Below are 18,696 nucleotides of genomic sequence, written 5' to 3'. Positions count from 1 at the left end.
CCCATTAGGGCCTCTTTTACAATCTTTCTCCAAAGTGATTTTGTTCCAAAAGATTCTGTTTTGTCCAGACTATTGCTTTTCTTTACTATTCACCACTTCATTGATGCACAACACTACTCCATCACCTTTACCTTTATTCCTCTCTCTCCTAAACAGCACATATGCTTCCAGACCTGTATTCCAGTCATGAGTACTTAATCCCTATATGTGCTTTAACCTCCTGCAGCAGTAGTTCCAGTTCCTCCATTTTTATTGTCCAGACTCCTTGTATTTATGTACAATCATTTTAGTTGTTTCTCTCAAACCTCATATGATTTTCTAGATTAAATTTAGTCCTTTCACTAACTGTAACAACCTACTTGACTCAATATTTGTATTTACTTTCGCCTTGCTGTCCATTCTCTTACCTTATAGTGTTTAGTATCCCTTGCTGTATCTACTGTGTATTGAAGCCAGGTGTGGAGATTTCATGAGTCTCTTGCACCCATCTCCATTCATCTCCTAGTTTAAAGTCCTTCTGATCGATTGTGTGCCTGCCTTGATCCTATCATATTAATATCCCAGTGGAGTCCTCAAGTGGAGTCCACCTGTAAAGAAGAGCCTTCTTTGTGTAAATGCCTCCCAGTGGTCCATCATCCCAAAATCATCTTCATAGCACCAGTACCTTGAGCCATCTGTTGGATCTTCATTATCTTTCCACATTTTGCCCTCCTTCATTATTCTACTGAAAATCGCTTGAGCTTCCACTTCTTCAAGCATCTGACCCAGCTAGTGTAATCATCCTTGATCCACTCCAGTGGGAACCTAGCAGTGTAATTTGTCCTGACCTGCAGCAGAATCAGCAGATTTTCACTGCTCCCATCAGGATCCTTTTCAGCCTTCCATCCACAACTCAGATCCTTGTTCCTGGCAGACAGTTCATTCTTCTGTTCTCTAGATCTGGTGATAGGTTGCCGCCTGTCGACTCTTCTGAGTATAGAGTCCCTGGTCACCTAGACATGTCTCTTCCTGGTGTTGGTATGAATTTGTTTTATGTTCTCTCTCGCAATCCCCTGTACATCCTCATTTTTCCTTAGGCTCTAGTCTCTGGCCTTCAATATCTCTTCCTCTCCTCTACAGGCACTGGCTTCCCTTCTTTTTTTCCTTGCTACCCCATCATCTGCCTGTTTCTTCTCCTCCTCATCCCTTAGTGCAGCAAATATGTTACTCACCGTGATTTCATCACCACTAGTTGGTCTCTTCCTCTGCCTGGTCCTCATGGTCATGTTCTTCCATGGGTCACCCTCCTTTTCTGGGAGTCTGCCTTCCTGGTCCTTTTGTTTGACAGGTGTCTGCAAATCTTGAGTTGTCTATACCACCTCCTTTCTTGCATACCTTCAAAGCCCCATCTGAATTCCATCATAGTCTCCAGCTGCAACTCTAATTCTTGAATCTTCTCTGTTTTTGAAAGAACGAATACTAAAATACTGGAGTGTGAATTTGATATTAGGTCTCCAGAGGTCAAAATGACAGTGTAGGTTAAATCTGAGGAGGCATCACGTTACAGAGCACAAACAGTGAAAGACAGACCATCCTACTGTAAGTACAAATCTGGAAGTCTCTATACCAGAAAGATGTCAAGAATTCTGAGCAAAATTCAGTGGGAGAAAAACATAAACATAATGTAAATGATAACTGGGTGTTTAGGATTCTTTATTGTGATTTATTAGATGCCAAATACAATTACAGTTCCTCAGTCACCAAAGCAATTCTTCAGTTAAACCACCATCCTGGTTAAAAAGTGATGTGCAAGTACTGATTAGATAGTTATTTATTTATTTTATTATTTATCTATAACAAATGGAAAAATGGGGAGATTGACAGCAATGAGTACAAACTGGCAGCTAATTAATAATCTATAGCCAGTAAGATTAATGACAATAAGAAGTTGTTCTTGAAATATAATCAGGAACAAATGAAATCTTAACAATGGCATAGGTCCAATACTGGATAAAGATGGTACAATTGTCAATCATGCTGTAGAAAAGGCAGAAGTATTCAATAAATAGTTCTGTTCTGTGTTTGGAAAGTAGCAGGATGATTTTTCATGTGTTGCAGTGATAGTAAAATACTTTCTATTCCATCAGCAACTAGAAAGGATGTTAAAAAGCAACTATTAAACATTTTTAAATGAGTTGGAATGAATAGCTTGCACCTAAAAGTATTAAAAATAATTGGCAGAAAAGCTCTCTGAATCATTAGTGTTAATTTTTAACAAATCTTGGAACACTTAGAAAGTTCCTGAGCACTGAAATGACGCTAATGTGCAATATTTAAAAAGTAAATGGGATTAGCACAGTAACTACAGGCCCATTAGACTGACTCTGACACCAGGCAAAATCATGGAAAGATTGATAAAGTTACTCTATCGGTAAAGAATTAAACAATGGAAGCATAACTAATGTCACAACACTATTTTATGGAAAAGAAGTCTTGTCAAACAAGCTTGATATTTTCTTTGAGACTAACAATTTGGTTGATAAAGGTAACTATATTGATACAATATATTTAGCCTCCTCTCAGACATTTGCTTTGGTCCCATGTGACATTTTGACAAAAAATAGCACTAAACAAAAATCAATGCACATTAAATTAGTTAAAACTGGTTATCTGATCAATCTAATAATTTACATGGGAAAATCACCATCATGCGAAGGTGTTTCTAGTTGGGTCCCACAAAGATCTAATGCTGTTCAGTATCTTTATCAGTGATCTAAAAGAAAACATAAAATCATTGCTGGTAAAACTGCAGATATTGGTGGAGTGTTAAATAATGATCGGGACAGGTCAATTATACAAACTGATCTGGATTGCCTGTTAAGGTGGACTAATTTGAACAGCATGTGTTTAATATAGCCAAATGGAAGGTCATACATCTAAGGGCAAAGAATTTAGGTCAGGCTTACAGGATGAGGACAGGATCCTGGAATGGAGTGACACTGAAAAGGCAATTAATGAGAGCTATTAGCATGATGCTGTAGCTAAGAGGGCCAATGCAAACCTGGGAGGCACAATCAGAGCAATATGAAGCAGGAACAGACAGGTAGTATCAGGTCTATATACAGCATTAATAGGACCATTGCTGGATACAGCTTACAGTTTTGATGTACATACTTCAAGAAGAATGTTGACAAATTGAAAGGGTTCAGAAAAGAGCTACAAGAATTATTTAAGGACTCGAAAGCATGCCTTATAGTGAAAGACTTAAAAAGACCAGTCTATTTAGCTTATTGAAGAAAAGGTCAAGAGGTGGGTTGATCATGATCTAAAAGTACCTCTATGTGGAAGAGTTTTCTGAGATAGACAGCTCTTTATTCTAGCAGACAAAGACACAATGAGATCCAGTGGTTGGAAGCTGAAGCTAGAGAAATACAGACTGGAGTGGAGATAAAATGTGTTTGGTTTTTTAAACAGTGAGTGTAACTAACTATTGGACAACTTTCACAGGCATGTGGTGGATTCTCCAGCACTCACAGTATTTAAATCAAGACTGGATGTCTTTCTAAAAACATATGTCATAGTTCAAAAGAGAAGTTATATGTTTGATTCAGAAATTATTAGGTGAGCTTCTGTTCTCTGTTACACAGGAAGTCAGACTAAATGATCAGAATGGTCCTGTCTGGCCTTAAAAATCTCTGAAAGTTGCTGGGAATTAATAGAAATATAACAAAATATTAAAGGACAGGAAGAACAGTGTCACTGTATGAGAAAATATTTTAAACACTAAATAATATCTGTATAGTTAGAACAAAAGACCACATGAACGGCCAGACTGGGTCAGACCAAAGGTCCATCTAGCCCAGTATCCTGTCTTCCAACAGTGGCCAGTGCCAGGTGCCCCAGAGGGAATGAACAGAACAGGCAATCATCAAGTGATCCATCCCCTGTCGCCCAATCCCAGCTTCTGGCAGAAGCTTATTTACTTTCTCCATACCAGTGGATTTTATAGACCTCTATCATATTCACCCTTAGTCGTCTCTTTTCCAAGCTGAAAAGTTCCAGTCTTATTAATCTTTCCTCATATGGAAGTTCCATACCCCTAATAATTTTTGTTGCCCTTTTCTAAACCTTTTCCAATTCCAATACATCTTTTTTGATATGGGGCGACCACATCGATACGCAGTATTCAAGATGTGGGTGTACCATGGATTTATATAGAGGGAATATGACATTTTCTGTCTTATTATCTATCCCTTTCTTAATGATTCCCAACATTCTGTTTGCTTTTTTGATTGCCGCTGCACATTGAGTGGATGTTTTCAAAGAACTATCCACAATGACTCCAAACAAAATAACAACCAAAGAGTGGGAAAAGCGTCTCCATTCTTATTTGTCATCCAAACTCACCTACAGGTGTAACCATGTTTTCACTTTACTCATAGGGATTTGTTAACCTTGGACCCTTTATCCCTGTTTTCTAAGTATTTTTCTTGACTTTTATGCCATATATCTATTAAGATATGAACTGGGTTTGCAAAATATAATGGTTGGGATTTTCAAGAGCTTTCATTGTTGGATTACAACTCCTATTGACAACAGTAAGTCTCCTATTGACTTTAGCAGGTGAAGAGTTAGGCCAATACTGAGGGTTTTTGAAAATACCACTGTTTCTCAGTTGGCCTTCAGCATATATGCATTTCAGAACAAAAATACTAAACACTGAACTATGAGTAGCAACTGGAAAAAATAGTTCTTAAATACAAATTAAAATGTAAGGAAAGAGCACAATGAGATGGTTATTTTCCTTGCCAGATCATTCTTTAAGATGGTTTCTTGGTAAAAATATCATTGCTATTTTTTTAGTTTTAGGATGCAATATAAACCTTTTGTTCAACCACAGCCCACATACTGATGCAGCAATTTTGTTTTATATTATTGCAAAAGAAGCAATCTCTTTAAACAGACAAAGGCGGTTTTATTTCCCATTAAAACGGCATTGGCAGCATCATATCTCACAATATGAGATTCATTGGCCATATACAGTAATACCGTACACTTTAGTGAAGTGGAAAATATTCAACTTTTTTCCTTTTGTATAAATGGACCGTACTAACTGAAGGATTTATGGGCAAAATAGAAATTCTCTGAGCATGATTCTTTTCTAGTTTTAAACAGATAGTAAAATCCATTACTCTGCTCGCAATGTCCCAATATATTGTCTTCAGACAATGAAAGAAAGCTATTTTGTGCTGGAATTTATCACATTAATCTGAAAATATGTGGAATGGTTAGCTAGTGGTTTAAATACTACAGACATGTTCTTAATGAGTGTGACTGTCTTCTTAAAGATATAGTACAATAGTCTTGAAACAAATATTTAATGTGCATTAGAGCACTCTTTTTGTAAAGTGTGTTCTAAAATGATGGGGTCTAAATTAGCTGTTATCGCTCAGGAAAGAGATCTTGGAGTCATTGTGGACAGTTCTCTGAGAATATCCGCTCAATATACAGCAGCAATCAAAAAAGCAAACAGAATGTTAGGAGCCATTTGTAAAGGGATAAATAAGAAGACAGAAAATATGATAATGCCACTATATAAATCTATGATATGCCCACACCTTGAATACTGTGTGCAGTTCCGGTCATCCCATCTCAAAAAAGATATATTAAAAGAAAATGTACAGTGAATGGCAACAAAGTGATTAGGGGTATGGAACAGCTTCCATAGCAGGAGAGAATAAAAAGACAGACTTTTCAGATTGGAAAAGAGACGACTAAGGTGGGGATATAATAGAGGTCTATAAAATCATGTGGAGAAAGTGAATAGAGAAGTGTTATTTACCACCTTCACGTAACACAAGAACCAAGGGAGACTCAATTAAATTAACAGGCAGCAAGTTTAAAACAAATGAAGTACTACTTGCTACTACTACAATGCAGTCAACCTGTGGAACTCATTGCCAGGGGATGTTGTGAAGGTCAAAAGTATGACTTGGTTAAAAAATGAATGAGAAGTTCATGGAAGATAACTTCTTGGGGCTCATTTGATAATTGCTCTGTTCTGTTCATTCCCTCTGAAGCACCTGGCATTGGCCACTATTGGAAGCCAGTATGCTGAGCTAGATGGACCATTGATCTGACCCAGTATGGCCAGTCATATGAGTTCTAGGTTGGCTTTAAATTAATAAGTCTGATATATGAAGCTATGGCTTTGGTCAGTGTGGGAGAGAGGGACAAATCCAACCTGTTTTCTGAATGATGCTGTGAAACCAATTTACAATGAATTTATATAGAGAGAATCTTGACTTAAATAAAAGCGAGTGAAAGTTCCATACTGCTTCTGTAAACCTAAGTAGCTTGCTGGGAACCAGGGCCGGCTCTAGGCACCAGCAAAACAAGCTGGTGCTTGGGGTGGCACATTTTTAGGGGCGGCATGGCCGGCGCCAGAATGCCGTCCCTATTAATGTGCCCCGGCCGCCCTAGCTCACCTCCGCTGCTGCTGCCACGGCACGCGAAACAGCTGATTCGCGCACCGCTACTTGCCCTCCCACCCAGGCTCTCAAACCTAGGTGGGAGGGGGGATCCCGAGCAGCCGTTTCGCGTGCCGCTGCTCCCCCTCCCTCCCAGGCTTGAAAGCCTGGGAGGGAGGGGGAGAAGTGGCGCCCGCGCCGCGGCCACTCGGAGTCTTCCCCTCCCTCCCAGGCTCTCAAACCTGGGAGGGAGGGGGAGATCCCAAGCGGCCGTGGCGCGCGAAACAGCTGTTTCGCGCGCCGCTGCTCCCCCTCCATCCCAGACTTGAGAGCCTGGGGGGAGGAGGCAGGGCTGGGGATTTGGGGAAGGGGCAGAGTTGAGGCGGAGCCGGGGGTGGGGTAATTAAAGAATGGGGGGGGCGGCCAAAATTGTTTTTGCTTTGGGCGGCAAAAATCCTAGAGCCGGCCCTGCTGGGAACAGAAGCTCGCAGACTTCAAATACAGGCAAAAAGGGAAATTGAAAGTGTGTTGATACCTGTTGCCAGGCTAATGTGTAGGGCCTTACCAAATTCATGGTCCATTCTGGTCAATTTCATGGCCAGAGGATTTTAAAATTGGTCAATTTCATTATTTCAGATGTTGACCTCTGAAATTTCATTGTGTTGTAACCATGGGAGTCCTGACCCAAAATAGGATCGAGGGGGGAGCGGTTCCAAAGTTGTTGTGGGAGGGTCCCAAGATTGCCACCCTTACTTCTGTGCTGCCTTCAGAACTGGGCTCTGAAGGCAGCAGCCTCCGAGCTTTCTGCAGCTAGAGGAGGTTCCTGGAGGTGGATAGGATCTCCCCGTGCTACTGGGAGCACCCCAGCCAGAGGCTCCTAGCTGCTAGTCCAGACTAGTGGCAGATTAAGGCAGGGGCCCCTGGCCAATTCCTCCCCCCCAAAAAAATGAGTGCCCGAGCCCTGGAAGAAGTCCCAGGGGTGAAAGCCCTGACTTGGTCATCCCAAACCCCAGCAGGAGCTGTGGGGGAAGAAGCCCCAAGCCTGGGCGCATTAAGCCTGTCTGAAACCACAGAGGATGAAGCCCAGAGCCAGCTGGAGCCACAAGGGATGGAAACCCTGAGCCGGGTGCCCCAAACTCCAGCTGCAGCCACAGGGTGGAAGCCCTGAGCCCAGGGTGTCTGGGCTGCAGCGGTTTGGGCAGAAGCCCCTAGGCCCGGGATGCCCCGGCTGGAGCTGTGGGGGGCAGAAGCTCTGAGCTCAGCACACAGAGCTGTGGCAGGAGCCACAGGGGGAGGAAGCCCTGAGCATGGTGCCCAGAGCCCAGCTCCCAGACTGCTGCGGTGCAGAAGTGAGGGTTTACCATCCTCACTTATGCACTGTCTCTGGAGGTGGGTCTGATCTCAGCAAGAGCAGCCATGCAGGGGAAGGACAACTCCTGTCCCTCCCCTGCAAGGCCAGACTAGCAGCTAGGAGCCCCTTGCTCCCAGCAGCACGGGGAGATCAGATTTTACGGGGAAGGGCTTATTTCACAGTCCATGACACATTTTTCTCGGCCGTGAAATTGGTAGGGCCCTACTAATACTTATATGAAGCTCTCAAATTACCTCCTAGTCAAAAAGAAAAAACTGTGGGAAAACCTGCTGACGGATATAATTTGCATGTTATTCAGTGGAATTTCATGAAGTACTTAATGTTGTACTATTCAGAATTGGTTATACTTTATTCTTAGGAAATGAGTTAAAAGTGTGATGTAACTGTATATATGAGGACGGGCACAAGAAAGTTGTGTGCCATAACCTAAAAGTTAGTGGGCTCCGATTGGGTACTCGAGCCCAGGGTGCATGGAGGGGAGCGAGGACTGTATCTGAGGTCTTACTTTGCTCTGGTGAGAGACTCCAACTCAGGATTGAGACAAGATGGGAGCCTTCAGCTACGGACTGGAGCTGACCTGGTGGAGTAGGAGCAGTGAAATGCATAGGATTTGGCAGCAGTGAGCCAGATATCATCTGATTGGGTGGTGACCTCAGCAATCAAGGCAGCCCTCAACAGTCATCAGTGGAATGAACCAGACAAGAGACAGAGGCAGACCACAGCCATCCACAGCAGTCAAGTTAAAAAAGAGCCCCCCCAATTTTTGCCCACTTTGCTTCACACTCATACTAGATTTATGAATGTGATTGAGGTGGATTGGGACTTTGCTTTGAATAAGAGCTACAGGGATCCCTGAAAATAAACTACCAATTAATAGGTGAGGTTGTAGAAACTGCCTCTATGCTGTCATTATCCTCAAATTACATTTTAAAGCAAAAATGACCAAATCTTTATACAAATACAAGGGCCGATAAATTAAATTAGAGAGCTCTGCCAGCAGAAGCTGCTGTACCATTCTAAATCATTAACTCTACAGGGTGTCATACAGCAGCCTCACACAATGTGGAGGTACTGAAGGGAAATACAGTTAAGCCAACAATGTACATAAACTATAGCATTCTGACAGTAGTAGCATCCTCTCCATGAACTTATTTATATGGTGTCAGAGCTCCTGTTTTCTTCCAAAAGGAGCCCTGATGTGGCTTGGCTTGTTAGGGTAGGCAAATATACCACCCTTTTCCTAAAGTAGGGTATAGATGTTCAAGGTAATAATAACATAAAAAGATTTCCCACTAAATTTACAAAATACATAAAAATAAACTAAGGATGCTAAATAAAATTAGAAAATAGGCCCACTCCCACCCTTCCAATTGCAGATCTTATATGAATACAAAAGATACCATTGAATACAACTGTACAATCAAATGCAAGGGAGGGAAAGACAATTGAAAGAAAGAGGGGAAGAGTACAGTTGATAACAAGTGGATTGGCAATACTGCAGCTAGTCTATTTTCTGTACAATTAGTCTCCCAATTGCCAATGCTAGCAAAAATCTCTCTCTCTCTCTGGCCTTTTTCTTATAATCTAACAGAAACAGAATGATCTGCAAAAGAAAAGCTGCATGTATTTGGCACACAAATAAAGATAATCAATGGCAGGTTTCCACATGGAGCACGTATTTGTTATTAATGTTCGAAAAATCTCTCCATATTCTCTCCTCCTCCATATCCTCTTCTTCCCTTTTTCTATTAGTAGGCATGTTGTAACATTTGTTTATTGGGCTGAACCAGGTGTTTGTTTTAATGAAGGCAAGTCGCTCCATATTCCCCATGGAGAAGTACCGTAGTTACATATGTTGATGACTACAGCATAGGGGTGTCAAACATACAGTCCGTGGTCCCAGTCAGTTAGAAACACAGTATGGTGTGCGATGTTTATCCAAAGAGTGAAGTATAGAATTTTAGACCAATGTTCTATTGCAGCTGGTGGCAAGGAAGTTGATGTGCAAATAAAGGTCTCAGAGAATGAGGTATAGTGAAAGACTAGATGAAATAGGTGCAGAACTTTTGGCCTATCGTTAGGACTTTGGTCACTACAAAGTGCCTTTAGAGAACTCCTTCACCAGTAAGTTGAGACTGTGTGCAAAATAGGAGATGGAAATGAAGTTGCTGCTGTATCTAGTAAGGGAACCCAGAGTGCACTAAAGGAAATGTAATCAGTGGTGAATGTCCACTAACACAGCACTTTATGGTGTGATGAACTGCAATCTATACTGCTTAGCACAGACATTCCAGTGAGGAAAAAAATATTTGTCCCCAGCCACTCTGGAGGAGTAATAGACTCTATCTGTTTGTGGAAGGCGTAATCCTGAGAAAAGATGAGCAGATCAAATGCCAGCATCTTTGCACAAGGAATCTTCAAACATTAGGGCTGGGTGTGTTCTTAATAATATTCTTAGCCCTTCTAGGCCTTTTTTTTTTGGACACACTTTAAAGGGGAACTTCAACAAATACACCATTATAGTTGTGTTGCACAGAATGAGTAACTATTTAATGCTTTAGAAAAGAATATTTGGAAATCACTTTAACATCATTTAGATTTTATAATCCATTACTTAGGAATGGATCACGGGGGACTTCTCTCTGGAGCCAGAACATTGTATGAACTGGTTATTAAGTCTCATTTCTACATTAAGGCAAGTCTATGACTAAAATTAATTAGAGTATATAATCTTAGCCCAATCTTAGAATATTTCCAAAGAGATCTTAAGAATGATCTGAAAGGACTGACTTTTAAACTGTGCCCCTTTTCAGCACAATAATATTAAAATAGGAACCTGGAAAACATAAGAAATGTAATTTTACCATTGCAATTTCATGTAACACAATGCACCCAGAAAAAAGTATGTTTGAATGTAAAAGAAAACTGAACTCCTTTTGCTCAGAACAGCAGTTTATATCATAAGAAGCACTTCATATCAAATTGCAAAATGTATTTTAAAATTATATAAGGAACTAAATTAAAAGAATATGAAGGTTGCAAAGTGAAGCACCTTTAGGTTACAAAATACTAGAATTAAGGTTGCTTGTGCAGATGCATTATGATACTTTTAATTACATAGTATTTTTCCCAGAGGATTAACAGTGCCACTGAATGAGTAGCTGTTCAATATTTATTTTTATCCTCATGATTCAACGTGTGGCACCACGCATTATTTTCAACACAATATCCAAATGTTGTACTGAACCCAGAATTATGAATTTCCTCGTGGGCTTTTTAATGGTGCTCTCATTGTAGTATCTTAGTTCTTTACAAAAGTTAATGAATTTATCTTCATAACACCCCTGTGAGTTGACAATGTAGTACTCTGCCCATTTTACGCATGAAGAACTGAGACACAGAGATTAAAGCCAAAATTGTCATAAGTGTCAAATAATTCTGGGTGCCCAATTTGAGATGCCCAGTTCCTGATTTTTGGAGTACTTAGTATTTTATAGCACTTTATATGTTCAGAGCAGATCTCCCATTGACCTTGGTTGCAGTGACGAGCAGTCAGCCCCTCTGTAAAGTGTTTCAAGTTGGGTACTCAGGCCTGGTCTACACTGGGGGAGTGGTAGGGGAATCAATCTAAGTTATGCAACTTCAGCTACGTGAACAACATAGCTGAAGTCAATGTACTTAGATCTACTTACCGCACGTGGTGTCTTCACTGTGGTAAGTTGACGGCTGACGCTCCGCCATTGACTCCGCCTACGCTTCAACTCCAGTGGAGTACTGGAGTCGACAGGACAGTGCTCGGTGGTCGATTTTTCGCATCTAGACTAGACACGATAAATCGATCCCCCGCTGGATCTATCGCTGCCTGTCGATCCAGCACGTAATATAGACATGCCCTCAGAAAATAAGGAGCACACTGTGGATACCTGTGAAAATGTTGGTTTGCGTGACTTGCCCAGCATCACATAGGAACTCTGTCACAGAGGCAGGAATAGAATCCAGGTCTCCCGGGCATTCTACTGCCTTAACCATAATACCATCCTCTCTCATGCCCATCTAAATAGGCAGACTTTTAAAATAAAATTAAATACATAAAAAACAAACAAATAACACTAAACACCTCTTTCTCTGCTACACAAAGCAGAGAGAAAGAACTCATGACTCTGTACTCACTGCTGAGATAGTCATAAAAGAACTTAGATGGAGTTGGGTCCACAGCTCATTAAGTAACTCATATCAAACATTCAGATCTCTTAGGATCATGCATAAGGCTACAAAAGACATTACTTCACAATGGGTTGTGAAATAGCGCCATAGGAGTATGCACACCCTGAGGGAGGAGTGAATCTGTGTTGCCAATACTGGAAAGAGAAATTTCTATTTACAGTCTCACTTCTGTAACTACGTGTTTCAGATTGTAGTCAGTAGACAACTGATCATTACTATGGCATTCTAATATTATCTAGAATTGCTACTACTCAGCTGGTTAACACTGAAGTCAGATCCACTTTTTAAAACAACTGTCATTTATTCTTCTAAAGGAAAAATTCCCTTCCTAAAAAGAAAAAAATGGGAATTTGGCCTTCTGTTCTTCAGCAATAGTCAGTGTTGATGTCTTATAATAAAATACTAGTATTCAATACATACTGATGCTAAATCATGGGACAGTAAAATTAATTTTAGACATCCAAGTCTTTACTAGCACAAAACAGGACACTTCCCAGTTATCAAAGAAATAATTAAGCCATTGTGTTTCAATGCACGGGTCACTAGCACACTCTATTTCTACCCTGCCCTTGAGACAGAGAGAAAAAGACCAGACTGAAGAGCAAGGGCTCCTTCCATCTTTTGTAACTCAGAGAAATGCTGTCTTAGATTACAGGACAGAGCAGACTCCAGGCTCTGCTTTTAATTCTTTGGTGCCAGTAATGTTATTAAGTCTACATTTATCCAATTTTCTTTGGAAAACTAGGCTCCGATCCTGCAAACATTTAAACATGTGTGTAACTAGGCACATGAGTGGTCCCATTCTAGTCAAACTTCAGCGGGACAACTCTTGTGACTATAATTACATACAAGTCTTTGTAGGGTCTGGTCCTTAGGGTCCACACACAAAAACAATGATAAATAAAATTAAAATGACCAGTCCCAAAACCATCAATTATAGCTGAAGAGCTAGCAACAATTACAGTTAAAGTTGCACAAGCAATTCCATTGCAACCCCTTGATTTCAGTCACCATTAGTTTTCTGAAAATGCCAAATATTGAACTTAAATTTTTTAGATATGGTTCCTGCCTGAAGTTAATATTTCTGGAAAATTGGAGCAAAAATGGTCCAGCCATTTTCCAACTTTTATTGAATAGTACTAGCATTGACACAGATGGGAGCAATAAGTTTAAATTTAGCAGGCAAATAGTTCTCTTAAAAATCACAAGAAACTTAACTACACATTTACATATTTGATTAATAAAAAATGCTAACTAGGAGCCTGACTAGCCAGACAAGCAGCTGGGGTTCCTTCACTTGTTACTGTAGAGAAGAAGAAACAGAAGTGGTCAAGCCCCTCCTCCCTTATGTAACTTGTGGTGCTGAACATTTAGTGCCACAAGATGGCTCTTGTGCAATCCTCAATGGAAAATGATTTTATAGAAGTCAGCAAAGGTGAGTTCCTTCCCAATGGCAGGAATATATCCACACCTCCTTAAAGAACTGCATTTTTTTTTAATGTGGCCAACTAATAAGCCTTTCAAACCACACATTACGTATGCACAAGAGTTGAATAACATCATTATTTTAAATAATTACAGCTGAACATTCAGAAGGACTATGCCACTGGAACGCAAGTGACTAATTTAGCCCAAAAATGTAATACTAAAGAATGAATTAGCTTTACATGGTGAAATATCAGGCTCCTGAGGTATAAACTTTTCTATTACATTGAAAACATAGTGTTCCCCGCACATAAAATATTCACTGGCATATATACAATGAGACAGGGCTCTGTAGAAATCCTTGTCTCATTCAGCAAGGTACACAGGCTGAGGAAAGTGTATTCTCTTGCTCAGAACACAATAAGTAGGAAAGATACAGGATATATACATATGTAGTAGGGCTGTCAATTAATCGCAGTTAACTCACGCAATTAACTTAAAAAAATTAACTGCAATTAAAAATATTAATTGTGATTAATCGCACAGTTAAACAATAGTGGAAATTAATTAAAATTTTGGATGTTTTTCTACATTTTCAAATATATTGATTTCTATTACAACACAGAATACAAAGTGTACAGTGCGCACGTTATATTATTTTTTATTACAAATATTTGCACTGTAAAAAACAAAAGAAATAGTATTTTTCAATTCACCTCATACAAGTACTATAGTGCAATCTCTATCATGAAAGTGTAACTTACAAATGTACATTTTTAATAACATAACTGCACTCAAAAACTAAACCATGTAAACCTTTAGAGCCTACAAGTCCACTCAGTCCTTCTTCTTGTTCAGCCAATCACTGACAAACAAGTTTGTTTACATTCTCGGGAGATACTGCCGCCTGCTTCTTATTTGCAATGTCACCTGAAAGCAAGAACAGGCATTCGCATGGCACTTTTGTAGCTGGCATTGCAACGTATTTACGTGCCAGATATGCTAAACATTCATGCCTCAGCCACCATTCTGTTAAAAAAATAGTGTGTTAATTAAATGTGTCACTGAATTTCTTGGGGGAGAATTGTATGTCCCCTGCTCTGTTTTACCTGCATTCTGCCATATATTTCATGTTATAGAAGTCTTGGATGATGACCCAGCATATGTTGTTTGATTTTTTTCAAACACTGTCACTCCAGATTTGACAAAATGCAAAGAAGGTACCAATGTGAGATTTCTAAAAATAGCTACAGCACTTGACCCAAGGTAAAAGAATCTGAAGTGCTGTCCAAAATCTGAGTGGGACAAGGTGTGGAGCATGCTTTCAGAAGTCTTAAAAGAGCAACACTCTGATGCGGAAACTACAGAACCCAAAACACCAAAAAAAAAAAAAAATAATAATAATAATAATAATCAGCCTTCCGCTAGTGGTATCTGACTCAGATGATGAAAATGAACATGCATTGGTCCGCTCTGCTTTGGATTGTTATCGAGCAACACTCGTCATCAGCATGGATGCATGTGCTCTGGAATGGTGGTTGAATCATGAAGAGACATATGAATCTTTAGCGCATCTGGCACATAAATATCTTGTGATGCCAGTTACAACAGTGCCATGCGAACGCCTGTTCTCACTTTCAGGTGACATTGTAAACAAGAAGCAGGCACCATTATCTCCTGGAAATGTAACCAAACTTGTTTGTCTGAGCAACTGGCTGAAGTAGAACTGAGTGGACTTGCAGGCTCTAAAGTTTTACATTGTTTTATTTTTGAATGCAGTTATTTTTTGTACATAATTCTACATTTGTAAGTTCAACTTTCATAATAAAAAGATTGCACTACAATACTTGTATTAGGTGAATTGAAATGTACTATTTCTTTTGTTTTTTACAGTGCAAATATTTGTATTAAAAAATAAATACAAAGTGAGCACTGTACACTTTGTATTCTGTGTTGTAATGGAAATCAATATATTTGAAAATGTAGAAAACATCCAAAAATATTTAAATAAATGGTATTCTATTATTGTTTAACAGTGAAATTAATCGTGATTACTTTTTTTAATCGCTTGACAGCCCTAATATTTAGATTATGCTATTCAAACTAACCTACGTGGGGTTTATGGAGAGAGGAATGGTTTATAGATTTGTACTTGTTTATTATTATCATAAAAATGACAGTATAAAAACTGAACTTTTTTTTACCTTTAAATATTCCTCGTTTCCATGCAGATACATTCAGAGTGTAAGCAGTTGTGTCATCAGCTTCTACAGTGAGGTTTGGAGTACCAGCCACCACTGGAAGATCTGAAGTCACCTAGGAAGACATATTGCACACACAAAAATCAAATACATCCTTTCTAACAGCTTTGAAAAGTAACATAAGGTATAAACAATATTGTAAGCAATAATAATTATAATATCTGCTCTTATATAGCACTTTCAATTATCAGATCTCAAAGTGCTTTACAAAGGAGGTATAAATCCTACTTCTTCAACACAGTCTTTGGTTGACTGTAAAGTGGAAGGAATATGCACAATACAAGAACTAGCGTCACATACAGAAAGTATCAGGTATAAATTCTGGAGCCACTACTCAAGTTATATAGCATTAAATCATTAAGTCAGTCAATGGGACTACTTAAATGTAAGGAAGGAATCAGGCTTTCAGTCTTTTGCATACATTTTCCTGAGAACAAAAATAGGTGTAAAGAACATTAGATACTAAATTTACTAAGGAACATTTTAAATAGTGTTGTGTTAATATTCATTCTGGCCACTTATGCATTATGTAAAAAATAACCAGTAGTATGTTTTTGAAGTTGTGTGTCTATAACTTAGGCAGAAAGTCAATTAATTGAATAAGAACTGAAATAGCAAAAGATTTTTTACACAGCTATTAACTTTGCAGACCATAATTATTTTTACAAAAGTGCAAGCTCACAGAGACCATACGGCAAAGTTTGCTCACAGCCAAGAATCACTGAAAAATTAAGTCTAGTGTTCATAATGGATTTGGAAATACAAACTTTTATTTGAATTTGACAAAACTCCTTGATTTTCCCTCTAACTTTTCTAAAATCTGTCCCTGGCTTTTCATGGCATATTTGCTGGAAGCCAGACTGCCAATGTAGTCATAGTCACTAAGATACTTATGCATCCGAAGAAGTGGGCTGTAGTCCACGAAAGCTTATGCTCTAATACATTTGTTAGTCTCTAAGGTGCCAAAAGTACTCCTGTTCTTCTTTTTAAGATACTTTGATGGTTACAAATACCTAGCTATGGTAGACAGACTGCAGAAAGTGTGGTTCCACATGCCATTGTTTCTCTTGCCTTAACTTCTGTAAATTTTCTCTCTAGGCTCCCTGACTCTTCCCTCTCCAATCCAATCACCATTTCATAAGTAAGGATCCAGTTCTGTCACGGAGGTCACAGATTCCGTGACTCCAATGGACATCCATGACTTTGGCTTCAGCAGCGGAGCTAGAGTAGCTGTCAGCCCCAGCCCAGGAGCAGCAGCTCCGGGCCAGAGCAGCAGCCAGTGACAGCCCCCGACATTGGTCTCAGTACAGATCCTTGGGGAACACCGCTATTTACCTCTCTGCACTGTAAAAACTGGCCATTTATTTCTGCTGCTTGTTTCCTATCTTTTAACCAGTTACTGATCCACGGGAGGACCTTCCCTCTTATCCCATGACTGCCTATTTTGCTTAAGCCTTTGGTGAGGGACCTTGTCAAAGGCTTTCTGAAAGTCCCAATACACTATATCAACTGAATCGCCCTTGTCCATCTGTCTGTTGGCCAGTGGTGCAAGTAGATTTTAACTCTTACCAGTACGGTACTGACCCCTCAACTCCCCCCCCACACACACACACACAAAAAATGTTTCATGACTAGAGTCCTGCGTGGATACAAATTTATACCTGTGGATGCGGATATCCGTGAATAGAAATTGCTATCCCCTGAACCACCGGGCTCTCCCAAGAACCTCAGCAGCAAAAGGAGCAGAACGTGGAGCCACCACTCCCATGAGCCAACGCCCCACACGGGACGCTCCTCCGCTGCAGCTGTACTGCTTCCAGCCCCACCCCCAGTCCTTCCACACAGCTGCGTCTCCTGCCTGGGGTCTGTACAGTCCTGCCAGAGGACACTGGTGGGGGCGGAGATGGGGGCAGTACAGCCGCCGGTGTGGGGCACTGACCCCTGGGAGCGGGGGCTCCACGTTCTGCTCCTTTTGCCACAGCTGTTCCCTGGAGAGCCCTGCAGTTCAGCGGATAGCAATTTCTAGCCACGGATATCTGCGGGTATAAATTTGTATCCACGCAGGACTCTACAATTCATTCTTGAAAATGCATCTTTCCAGTATGGCGTACTGGCAATAAATGTTTTAATGGTATGGCGTACCTTCCCATGGGAGCTTAACTTGCACCACTGCTGTTGACCCACTCAAAGAATGCACATTGATTTGAAAATTGATTTCTTAATTATTTGCTCCATTATCTTTCCGGGTACTAAAGTTAAGCTGTAAAGTCTGTAATTCTCTGGGTTGTCCTTATTTAACCTTTTTATAGATTGGCGGTATATTTGCCCTTTTCCGGTCCTCTGGTATCTCTCCTATCGTCCATGACTTTTCAAAGATAATCACTAACGGCTTAGATATCTCCTCAGTCAGCTCCTTGAGTATTCTAGGATATATTTAAATCAGGCTCTGGTGACTTGAAGACATTTAACTTGTCTAAGTAATTTTTAACTTGTTCTTTCCCTATTTTAGGGTCTGAACCAACCTCATTTTCACTGGCATTCACTATGTTAGACGTCCAATCATTACTAACCTTTTTGGTGAAAACTGAAACAACAATTATGTCAGAATCTGAGGTTTCATGTTAAAAAAAACAAAAGTTTTTGCCTTCAAAGCTGAAGATATAAAGCTTGACAATGTGAACTCAAAGGCAAATAAAAAAGAGCCCCAATTTATTACTTTAACATGTCATTGGCTTAAAATAATCTAATTATGTTTTGGAGGCCTGATTCATAATATTGAATGCTTTGGGTTAACAATACTGTAGAACCTCATTCTCTTCTTAAAAAATATGAAAACTTGTAAGTGGAATATAAGTAGCTCACATTGGGTCAAATCCTGGCTGCATTTAAGTCAATGGGAGTTTTGACATTGACTAGTGGGTGGAGGGATAGCTCAGTGGTTTGAGCATTAGCCTGCTAAACCCAG

General features: G+C 40.0%; 1 protein-coding gene across 1 annotated transcript in view; it reads right to left on the bottom strand.

Annotated features, from left to right (window-relative positions):
- Positions 1-18,696, bottom strand: part of CFAP47 (cilia and flagella associated protein 47) — a 660,392-nt gene that overhangs the window by 276,080 nt on the left and 365,616 nt on the right. The window contains exon 49 of the mRNA XM_034754614.1: positions 15,675-15,786. Coding sequence (XP_034610505.1) covers positions 15,675-15,786 — 112 coding nt within the window. The remainder of the gene's footprint in view (positions 1-15,674; positions 15,787-18,696) is intronic.

Source organism: Trachemys scripta, chromosome 1 (genome assembly GCF_013100865.1).
Source record: "Trachemys scripta elegans isolate TJP31775 chromosome 1, CAS_Tse_1.0, whole genome shotgun sequence".
Taxonomy (NCBI): domain Eukaryota; kingdom Metazoa; phylum Chordata; order Testudines; family Emydidae; genus Trachemys; species Trachemys scripta.
Note: the sequence above shows the minus strand (reverse complement) of the source record. Positions and strands in the feature narration are given on the sequence as shown.